The sequence below is a fragment of the Drosophila subobscura genome, chromosome E (genome assembly GCF_008121235.1).
Source record: "Drosophila subobscura isolate 14011-0131.10 chromosome E, UCBerk_Dsub_1.0, whole genome shotgun sequence".
Lineage (NCBI taxonomy): Eukaryota > Metazoa > Arthropoda > Insecta > Diptera > Drosophilidae > Drosophila > Drosophila subobscura.
Window position 1 is genome coordinate 17,346,845 of NC_048531.1, and position 11,281 is coordinate 17,358,125.

The 11,281-nt window shown below is 51.1% G+C and overlaps 2 protein-coding genes across 2 annotated transcripts; both read left to right on the forward strand.

The window, feature by feature from the left end:
* Positions 1 to 147: 147 nt before the first annotated feature.
* LOC117891266 (luciferin 4-monooxygenase) lies at positions 148 to 10,960 on the forward strand. The gene is made up of 6 exons (XM_034796639.1): positions 148 to 158; positions 2,122 to 2,127; positions 9,100 to 9,446; positions 9,525 to 9,717; positions 9,786 to 9,908; positions 9,964 to 10,960. Exons 3-6 carry the CDS (start codon positions 9,101 to 9,103, stop codon positions 10,937 to 10,939), a joined length of 1,638 nt encoding a protein of 545 aa, XP_034652530.1. The 5' UTR covers positions 148 to 158; positions 2,122 to 2,127; position 9,100; the 3' UTR covers positions 10,940 to 10,960.
* LOC117891267 (luciferin 4-monooxygenase) lies at positions 6,867 to 8,781 on the forward strand. The gene is given in 5 exon segments (XM_034796641.1): positions 6,867 to 7,253; positions 7,317 to 7,515; positions 7,588 to 7,707; positions 7,764 to 8,268; positions 8,270 to 8,781. Coding segments are annotated over 5 exon segments (1,638 nt in total). The 5' UTR covers positions 6,867 to 6,910; the 3' UTR covers positions 8,741 to 8,781.
* Positions 10,961 to 11,281: the final 321 nt, after the last annotated feature.

Sequence of the window (11,281 nt, forward strand, 5' to 3'; positions counted from 1 at the left end):
TTTGGGCTCGGACTCGAATTCGGATTCGGATTTACATTTGCATTTGCATTTGAATGCAATTTTAATTATACAATGCCTCTGGCAGGGTCCTGCAACCTGGCTGTGTCTCTCTCTCTATCTGGATCTGTATCTGTGAGGATGTGGATGTAGGTGTAGGTGTAGGTGTGGGTGTGTATGGGTGCCCCGTTCGTTATCCTTATGTTTTATGCATGCAACAGCAACAGCAGCAACTGCAACTGCGCGTTAACCATTGCCGTTTCCCTTTCCGGCTACAGGCTCTGGCTGGTGCCGCTCCTAAGGAGACTCGACTCCCTATCGCTGTTATCCCGATGACCTGCTTCCGCTTGTCCTTTGGCTTTGGCTCGATTGCCTTTGCAAATGCATGCAAATTTAAACAGTGATTTCTGGCCATTCAATTGACATACAATTTTCCACTCACTGCCAGGGACAGATACTCGTACTCCTCGATCCCCCCACAGAGCGAGTGCCAGGCCCATGGGGCGCGCGACTCTGGCCGCATGCATATTTATGTAACGGTGGGTGGTGGGGCGATAAATCCAAGTGGAGGTGGAAGCGTTAATCAAATACAAATCAAAAGTAAGCACTTCAAGCTCTCCCTTAATTTGTAACATCAAAGAGAAACAGCGGCTGATTATTTGAATGCCCTTTCGAGGTACTTAGGTATGAGAATCCGAGCTGCAAATGAATATAAAGCCATATGTTAATAATTGTGATTCAATCTTTATGCAAAGGGAACCACAAACATGTGGACAGGACACTCTTTGATATGGAATAGAAAAGGAAGCGTAATATGCAGTAGAGTATTATCACAAAAAAACTATACACAAAAGTAAACTTCGCTAATTACATCAGGAGGAGAACGTAGTCCTCAGCGGAAAACAAATTGCTCCACACACACACACACGTGCACGTAGGAAGGATTTGCTTGAGCGTGCTGGAGGGTTAGACGGTGAGCGGGGCAAGGTCACGGCAGAGAGTGACGGCTCGACTGTGACATTTCATTCAAAAGCAGGAGAGGGGTGGTCCTGTGAATTGAATTCATTAATGGGCAGGACTTGGTTGTATGTCTTCGAAGCTGCACTCAGTTTTTTTGCTTGCAGTGCGGAAACAGTGGAGCATTTTAGCTCCCAATGCGAGTCTGCACAAAATGTCGAATAATCAAAAGTTCGCAATTTTCCAATGAATTTCAAAATACGAAATGCAATTTAATTCAAATTTTGTTTAAACATTCAATATTGGCAGGCTAGGACGCGAATATTTGGGACATGAAACACCAAGGATTCGGGCGGAATGTGTGAAGAAAGTCTTTCGCCTTGCGTCTCTTGCCTGATTAATGATGATTTCAATGCATCTCTCCCTCTCCCTCTCTCTGTGTGAGCCATTGCCCTGTGCTGTGGTGCTGGTGCATTTCTACACTTAACCCACTGACAGACCGCGCAGTAAAAACTTTTGCGCTTTGCTCCAATTGCTTGGGAAACTTTAAACGCGTTTGGTTTTTTCATCCACATACCCTGTAATTAGGTACAGAAGTGGCATATTGTCTGACACATCTCTAGGGTTGGAATTTCTTCTGTTTCCATAAGGAAAACAAATAGGAAACATTTATTGGATGAGCTCTAAGTACCTTTGAGCATCTCAAAACGATGCTTTTGGCTGGCTTGCCCCAGGGTGTAGGGTGTATACAGCTCCGACCCGTGGGCAAGTGCCTATTCCTGCTTCCTGTAGATTTTTTGTGTATATTTTCTTCTTTTCGCTTCGCAAAGAATTACTTTTCTGGCATTTTTCTCTGGCTGTTAATGCTGTGCAGTGGTCGGTGTAGTTGTTGCTGCTTTTCTTTCCACTGTATTCATTATTTATACACAGGTCCTGGCAGTCAGAGGCTTTTTGCATTGTGTCTGAGCTAATAAAAACGCAGCAGGAGCAGAGGGCAAAGAGCAGCGGCAAAGTTGTATTTTCTAGTTGAATTGAATGCCTGCGGTTAGCTGCAGAGTCTTCTGGCTGCACGCAGGAATTGCTTTTAGCTCCACACCGTCCCGTCCCGACCCGACCCGCTCCAGCTCCAGCTCAGCACTGTTTTTGCTGCCTTTGCCGCATGGCAAGTAGCACAAAGTTTGTCCTCTGGTCAGCAGTGCGTTTAGACCGAGACCAGGACCAGGACTAGGACTTGGACATGGAGCAGAAGCAGAAGCAGAAGCAGGACCACGTCCATGACTGCTCTGGATCTTGTGCAGCCAATGAAATGAATTGTTGCTTGTTTTTTCGCCCATTTCTTTTCCTTTTTTTATTCCTGTGCTGTTGCTGTTTCTGTTGCTGTTTCTGTTTCTGTTTATGCAGGCAGAGCATAAATTTCCCAGGCTTTCGTTTGTTGAAAATTAATTTTTGTTGTATCTCCAGCAGTCTCCAGCAGTGGCTGCAGTTGCTGTATTTGCTTTTATTATGTTTTATGTCCCTCCTGGAGATGGAAAGGGAAACAAAACCAAAGAACGTTTACAGAAAAGCACAAGGGAGGCGAACAGAAGGGAAGGGCAGCAGTTGACCGCAAGTAAATTGAAGTTTTGTTTTCTTCCAAAGTGTTTCGTTTTGTGTTTTCTGTCGATTTGAGTCGGCTTAAGTCAAAGGAATCTTTGAATAAAAGTGGAAAAGCGGCATGATTCACGTTCCGATGCCTGCATCCAGGGGAAACCAACTGTGAAAAGCCATCTAAGGCAAGAAATTGCCAGTTTGCCAGTTTGCCAGTAATCCTGATTGGTAGCTCTTCCCGGCTGCTGCAGCGGCTGTTTAAGGGTTCTGCATAATTCAACGTGGCCTAGACAGTGGATCGCTTTCAGTCTTTTGTGGACCTAATGAGCAATTATGAGCAATCGCATGTGGCAAACAGGCGGGCATCCAATCACAAAGTGCCATCCAGCAGTGAAATTCGCCAAAATGAACATCCTAATTGGCTGCAATGGTGCCCCACACGCTCCACACACCACAGACAATTGCGAATGGCTTTTGTCTATGGCCCAGGTGCGACACTAGCCCGGGGGGAGTCACCAGTCGCCTGGGGGCCTCCAGCCAAATCGGAATTGCCGAAATCCTCGCTGCCGGAGTCTCCTCCTGCTGCAGTCGAGAGCGTTTGGTCCAACTGTGCGAATTTTCCAATTACAATTTTTTGGCAGATCGTTTCCCCTTTGGCAGTAGCTGCGTTTACGATTCGAGGAGCAGTTAACAGCTGCAGGTAGGGGAAGGGGTGGTGGCAGTTGGGGTTGGAACTAGATGAAAAGTCAATTCGAGTGTGGAATCTTGAACAGCATAATTTCTCTTCAACTGTTGAGGCTGTTGTAAGTTGTAGAGGGATCAGCCGGATCGGCAGGGACTAAGCAAGGATATTCCTAAAATACAAAGGGGTATGAGATCTACAGTGGAGCAGAAACGGAGTGGCGGCAGGCAGCTGCAGCTGTGTCAGCTATTAGCAGGAAAGGCATTTGAGCAACATTTAAATTAAATGCTTTTTATGTGCCATCAGGGACCCAGCAGCAGCAGCAGCAGCAGCAGCACACACAGAGACACTCCGTTTGGCTCCACTTACAGTTGCCTTAGTTTCCATTGGGGTTAAGTGTCTGGCCCTGGCCCTGGCTCTGGCCCTGGCCCTGGGCCTGTTCCCTGCTCCGGCACTTGCCACGATTTGGGCCCAAAGCGAAAATGCTTTCGAATCAAGAATGTAATTGGTTTTGTGGCTGCCACACACGCACGCTCTCAGGCACACTCGTATTCAGGTTGCACTGAAACTGTGGATGGAGCCTGCTTCTCCACTACTTTCCAGCACATCCATTATGCATGTGTGAGTGTTTGCTTATGCTCGTGTCTGCACAAACACTCGACTCGAGAAAGTGTGTAAGGCGCTCTAATTAATTGTTAATGAGTCATTTGTACGGATTATTAGTCTTGTAACGATTTGTAATGACGACTTAAGCACACAGCGTCCATGTCTGCACATCCCCTCCATTCTTCCGCTCCCCCGCTTCACCACTCATTGTCCCGTCTGTCCTGTGTATTATTTAAATTCACGTATAACATAATCCGATTTGAATTATGCAGGTCCGCCCGAGTACACCTGCCTCAAGCGATTAGCATTCGAGGCTTCCAATCAAAGTGGACAACGACTAATGTGATTCCGTTGCAGCTTTAAAGCTGGCAAAATGTTAAGTACATTTGTGTGCATGTTCGGACATGTCGCATTAATACAACTACAGCCACAATGGACAAACCATTCGTGCATGCCACGAAGGCCAGAATGCCACAATGCCAGAATAATATTTTGGCAGGCATAATTTAATTGCACTAATCACATTGACTAATGGAACGCTGGCAAATGCAACTTTTTCGTGGAGTTAATTTGTTTTAATTGAAGTTCAATGTTGCACTTTTTCCACATTACATTTGCATTTGCATTGCCAAAAATTCAATTTTATTAACCACTTTCATATTTGCGCTTTCTGTGGGAACAGGACTCCTGGTACATGTCCTTGTTGGAGTCCCTTCCTTGATGCTCTCTCTAGCTCTTGGCTTATCGCTGTTTCCATTACAAAGTTTCTTCTGTTAGCAGATTCTTATCGCTCTGTCAACACTTTGAGGCACAAATTAAATTAAATCATAATTTCAATTACCACAAAATTAACCACAAACAGCGACCAACGGTCATTACTCCCCCTTCACCCTAGCCGCGTCTGCCGCTCTCTCTCTCTCTCTCTCGCTCTCTCTTTTCTTCGCTCAATTCATTAACACTTCAAAGTTTCTGCCTGTTCCTAAAAGCTGAAGAAAGAGCGAGGGAGAGGGAGAGGGAGAGAGAGAACAGCACTCGAGGCGTTCGTTAATTTGTTAGATGAACAACAAGATGCTGTCGCATCTACTCGTAAAGCTCGCAAAGCAGCAGACCAGCCTAGCCCTTCCCCTTCCCCTTCCCCGTCTCCGTCCCCGACCGCACACATTTCGTTTCTACGTTTTTCTAGAGAGAAAAATTTCATAGCCAGCGGCCAAACACAAACAATAAATAAGTGGAAGAGAGCGAGAACTGGATGGGCAGGAGGAGGTGCGGAGACGGAGGACGAAGGACGAACCGCAACGCAACGCAACCGGAAAGAACTATTGTTCCGGAAAAGTATTCCCAGCCAGCGACTACTTCAGTTGCGGGCCGGCGAAGGGGCCTGTGGAGGATGAGGAAGAGAGCGAAAAAAAGGGAAAAATGATTTCGCACAAACTTTTCTGTTTAGTCAATCATTTTAATTAAGTAATTTTTTTGTACGCCTGCTTGTCGCAAAAGTTTTAATGGCAGTGCGGGGGCTGGGGCTGCCTCGGGGGGAGACTGCATTTTGCGGTTAATTATAATGTTGAGCCTGATTGCATTGGCCACGGTCTGGAAGTGGGTTCTGCAAGTGTCCCCCTCCGCGGTGGCTTATCGCTGGCGATGGCGTGGCGATGGCGAGGGGTCGGGCAGTGAATCCCCAGCTAGTTTCTGATATTTGAAGTTTCGGCCTTAAGTTTCGGTCATCAAATGGCAATACAAAAAGTTGCTCTAAACTTTTATTAGCTGCTAATCGACCTCAAGGGGGTTCGGCCTGGCGAGTAGTCCTGCCGCCATTGTTGCACATTTCCACCCAGCGAGTAATTAATTAAGTTTAAGCGAAATCAATGAATCAGATCAACTTTGGAGAGGCAAATCCAATCCGCAACCGGGTCTGTCTATCTGTGCACCCTGCGAACAACTTTCACTCGACTACGCAGCGAAGTTTCCGCCAGAGCCACAGACATCCTCCCACCCACAGAGCAGCAGGTGCAGCCGAATGCGACTTGCATTTTAAGTTTTCCACGGCTCGCTCTCTGAGCTTTTCCTCCTTCTGTCGCTCTGCCCCGGAGCCATACGCCTGATTTCCTAACTAAGCACGCAAATGAAGCGTGCGCCCATCAAGGATGCGACTCTATCTCTCTGCGGCTGTCTCTATATCCATATACATGTACACACAGACATACATATGTATGTATGTATGTGTATATGGATGGGTGCGTAAATCCCACTTGAAAAAGTGAACCAAAGCTACAAGAACCAAGAGCCATGGAGGCAACCACAGAGACAGAGACAGAGAGAGAGAGACAGCAGCTCAAAGCGTGCTTAATCGTTGAAATTATGCAATTTGCCAGCTGTGGGCAGAGGAAACGCATCCGGCCCCAAGTCCGGGACCAGCCACAGTGGCTCGAAATGCGCTGAACATGGCACGAATCTTAGCTGTAAGGAAAATCAATCTGTGTGGAGTCACCTTTGGTGATCCTTGCTTCGAGTCTAGGAAACTTTTGCAACCAATCAGCCAACTAGTTCCGGCTGTCATAATATTCATGCCGTGGCAACCGCACTCCCAACCCCCACACAACACAAATCAAGAGCGACAACTACTTCAATTGGGATTGGTAGACCCCAAGGGAGATTGGTCCGACACCTCGACATGTCATCCCAGCCCAACACAGAACAGTGTCAGTGTCGGCTCCAGGCTCCAGCTACAGCTACAGCTCCAGCTCCAGCTCCAGCTCATGTGTTATGCCCATTCACACACACCTGACAATCTGCCAGTGGCAGTGGCTGCGGCAGCTGCTGTCGCCAAACTTTATTAGAAGCATCTTGACAGCGGTAGCCATGGCTATGGCTATGGCTATGGGTACTGGGTATGGGTATGGGGCGCGTGTTTGGGCAATTAGCAGATAGCACAGCAAGTTCTGCCACTGGCAGAGGTCGCCTATATATATAGGCCAGGCGGTGTTCGCCACAACTCAGTTAGTGAGTTGAAGTTTTGTTTTGTCTATTGCGATTCCCAGATTCCCCGATTCCGAGAAAGAGAGAGAGCGAGAGAGCTGGAGCGATATGGCGACCACCAAGTACGACAGCATTGAGAGGATATGGTCGGGGGCAAAGGACAAGGAGTACTACGGCCCGGACATGACGCTCGGCGAGGTGGCGCTGATCATACTGCGCCTCTACTCGGACAAGGTGATGCAGGTGTTCGATCCCACGGGCGAGGAGCTCACCGGAGGGCAGTTGCTCCTGCAGAGCCGTCGCCTGGCTCACGCCTTCCAGCGGCTCAGGCTGCAGCGCGGCGATGTCGTGGGCATATCGGCCACCAACACCACCTACCTCACCGAAGTGGTCATCGCTGCTCTGCTCAATGGAACGCCCATCAATCCGCTGCATCCGCAGTTCGATTCGGGTATGAGGCCTCACAGCATCGATTGAGGAGTCCAGGGGATAATCAGATCTGCTTCTGTTGCAGAAACCGTGGCCTACATGTACGAGATCACCAAGCCAAAGGTCATCTTCTGCGACCTGGACAACTACGAGACCTTGAGAGCGGTCAAGAACAGCCTCAAGTTCAAGACGGAGCTCATTCTGCTCACCGGCAGCCTGCCGGGGGTGCGCAACATTCAGGATCTGCTCGCGGACGGTTCCATTGAGTATGATGAGAAAACCCTGTAGGTAGTCCCACCCCAACCCACCCCACCGAACTCCTATTTTTATGTGTGTGTGTTTGTGTGTTCTTGCAGCTTTGCCTGCCCGCACCTAAGCGGCGACGACACGGCCTTCATCATCACCTCCTCGGGAGTAACCGGTTTGCCCAAGGGCGTCACGCGATCGCACCGCAGCCTCCTCAACGGCGCCAAAATGTGAGTGGCAGCAAGCCAAAAGCTTCCATAGAGATCTCCGCTAATGCTCCCCCCAGTCCCCAGCTGTTCACCTCGGAAACGGTGCTCTTCTGCATCAGCCCGCTCTACTGGATCAGCTGCGTCTTCACGCTGCTCGCCTCGCTGGTCAACGGCTGCAAGCGGGTGATCACCAATCGGCCCTTCAGCGTGCACTACTTTGCCGATCTGGTGCAGCGCCATCGAGTGAGCTTCGTGCTCACCGTGCCCCACCAGATGGCCCTGCTGGCGCGGAGCCCCAGTCCGCAGCGGGAGGAGCTGGCCGAGCGGATGCAGTCGGTGCGTTCGTTTGTCTGCAGCGGATCGAAGGTTCCGCTGGGCATCTGGCGACGGCTGTACGAGCTGCTGGGTGCCGACAGATTCGCTGTGCTCTACGGCCTCTCGGAGGTCGGAGGCATCTCCAAGAATGTGGGTGGTCCGCTGGGCAGCGAGGGCAAGCTGCTGCGGAATGTCCAGGTGCGCATTCTGGATGAGCAGGCTCAGGCACTGGGCCCCAACCAGACGGGGCAGATCCATGTGCGGCTGGGGCCAGCGCTGGGGCGGCTACTATCACAATCCGCAGGACACGCAGATGGCCATCACGCCCGACGGACAGTGGCTGCTGACGGGGGATCACGGCTACTTCGACGACGATGGCTGCCTGCACTTCCAGACCCGCGACTCGGACGTCTTCAAGTACAACCACTTCCCCGTCTATCCCAAGCAGATCGAGGATGTCGTCCACCACCTGCCGGGTGTCCACGAAGTGGCAATCTTCGGCATACCCGACGAGATTTCCACCAATCTCACCGCCTGCGCTGTGGTCCGAGATGACAGCGACGCGGGTCGAGCTGTGACAGCCAACGACATCACTGGCATTGTGGAGCAGCATCTGAGCGAGGCCTTTCACATTCGAGGCGGGGTCTTCTTTGTGGATAACCTGCCCAAGACCCAGAACCAAAAGATCCAACGGCGCAGAATCCTGGCCGAGCTCAATGAGATCACCACGCATCTGTAGAGACAATTTTGTCGCGAATAAATGTTGAAATTCGATGCAAGCAAAATCTGGTTCTGAGTGAGTCATTGCCGAAAGGGTTTTCGATAAAGTTTCCATAACACTCAGCAACGTCTGAGCGTCTGGCCTCTGGGGTTTGATTAGCTTCATCAATGGCCAAAATCAGCATCTAATTTGAGCCACGAAAACGACTTCAGGGAGCGACATCTGTAGACGACATCAGGGAACGTCGCCGCGTGTCCAACTAATTAGCAACTAATTCCAGCGACGTTTTGTTTCCTAGCGGCATGCCGTGGGGGCATATAAAGCCGAAATGAGGCGCAGTAAAACACTTAGTTCCATCGGCGATCGTTAGACGCAAAGATGAGCTGTGAGGTGCACTACGATGCGGCCTCGCGCACCTGGTTCGGACCGCGCGGCAAGGATTTCTACGGCCCAGAGATGACCCTGGGCGAGGTCATCATGCGCGTGCTCCAGATCAACGCTGACCAGGTGATGCAGCACTGCGATCCCACAGGTGAGGAGCTCACCGGCGGCCAGCTGGCCCAGCAGAGTGCACGCATGGCGCAGGCCTTCAAGCGGCTCGGCCTGTATCGGGGCGATGTCATCGGGATATCAGCGAGCAACACAACCAAACTGACCAGCGTGGTCATAGCGGCACTGCTCAGAGGAATACCCATCAATCCGCTGCATCCAGAGTTCACAGAAGGTACGAATCGAGAGTGAAACTCTGACGAGATCTGATGAAATTCCCTTCTGCCTGTTCCCTTTTCCCTTTTCCCTTCAGAGACGGTCAAGTACATGTATGACATCACGGAACCCAAGCTGATATTCTGCGATGTGGAGAATTATGCCACCATTTGGGCGGCTAACCAGAGGCTGGTCACTCCTGCAATCATTTATCTGGTGAATGGACAGCTCGAGGGAGTGCGAGATGTCGGCGAGCTGCTCAACGAGAACGAATCCATCACCGCAGCAGCGTGAGTGCCACAATCGAAGCGAATATATGTACATATTCCCAGCCTATCCTTTGATGGACTTTCATTAGATATGTGCCGTGTCCCAAGCTTCATGGCGATCACACGGCCTTCATTGTGTGCTCCTCGGGCACAACGGGCATGCCCAAGGGAGTGACGCGCTCACATCGAAGTTTGCTCTGCAACTGCAAGAAGTAAGTGGAAGGACTCCTCCGATTCAGTTTCCATGTCTAACCCTCCAACTTGCAGTCCAAATACCTACACCAGGGACAGCATCCTGCTGTCCTTCAGTCCTTTATACTGGATATCTGGAACGATTATTCTGCTGGCATCGCTGCTGAATGGATGTCGGAGGATCATCACCCATCGGCCGTACAGCGTCGAGTACTTGCTGCAGCTGGTGGCCACCCATCGTGTGACCTTCCTCTTCCTGGCCTCCCACCAGATTGCGCTGCTGTCCAAGCACGACGCCGACTTTGACAAGCTGAAGGCCCAACTGGAGTCCATTCGCGTGCTGATCGGAGCCGGGTCAAAGGTCTGCAAGGCCGTCTCGCGGCGCATGTACGAGCTGATCGGCAACCAAAGATTCATCGTCGGCTACGGCCTCTCGGAGATGGGAGGCCTGAGCAAGAATCTCGGCGGGCCGCTCGGCTGCGAGGGCAAGGTCATGCGGAACGTGGAGCTGCGTGTCCTGGACAAGCTGAAGATGCCACTGGGCATCAATGAGGTGGGCATCGTCTACGCCCGCCTGCGCTACCACTGGGAGGGCTACTACCGCAATCCGGAGGCGACCGCGCGCACCCTCAGCCCCGATGGCCAGTGGTTCCGCACGGGGGACATTGGCTATCTGGACAGCGAGGGCTACCTGTACATCCAGACCCGCGACACGGATGTCTTCAAGTACAACAACTTCCAGATCTATCCGGAGCAGATCGAGGAGTTCGTCCTGCGTCTGCCCGGCGTCAGCGAGACCTGTGTCTTCGGGGTGCCCGATCCGGTGGCCACCAACCTCACGGCCTGCGCCGTCGTGCGCACCGCCAGCCGGGAGGGCCAGTGCCTCAACGCAGAGCAGATACGGAGCATTGTGGAGCGGCACCTGAGTGGCGCCTACCACATCAGGGGTGGCGTCTACTTTGTCGAGAGTCTGCCCAAGACATCCAACGATAAGCTGCAGCGTCGCAAGGTCCTGGCTCTGGTGCAGCAGTTGGGCATTGCAGCTGAATAAAGTTTGATCCCAGACGGTTGACTCGGTGTTTTCCTTCTTCAATCAGCCTGGAACCACTGTGCAAGTGCCAAGGCTTAGCTGATGCCGAGTGCTCAATGAATTTTAATCGAGATTCAAATTGCAGCAGCCAAGTCCCTGGCTGTACACGGCTCGTGCCCCGTGCCCCGTGCCATTGACAAGCAATTTGTTATTTGTGGCACTCCTGTGGCTATTCTGCCTCCAACTCCAGCTACACAGCTACACAGCTCTCGCCTCGGACAGACGTTTTACATAAAATGAATTGAAAAATTAAAATTTCAATATGCTGAGGGCATTGGGCATTGGGCAATGGGCAATGGGCGA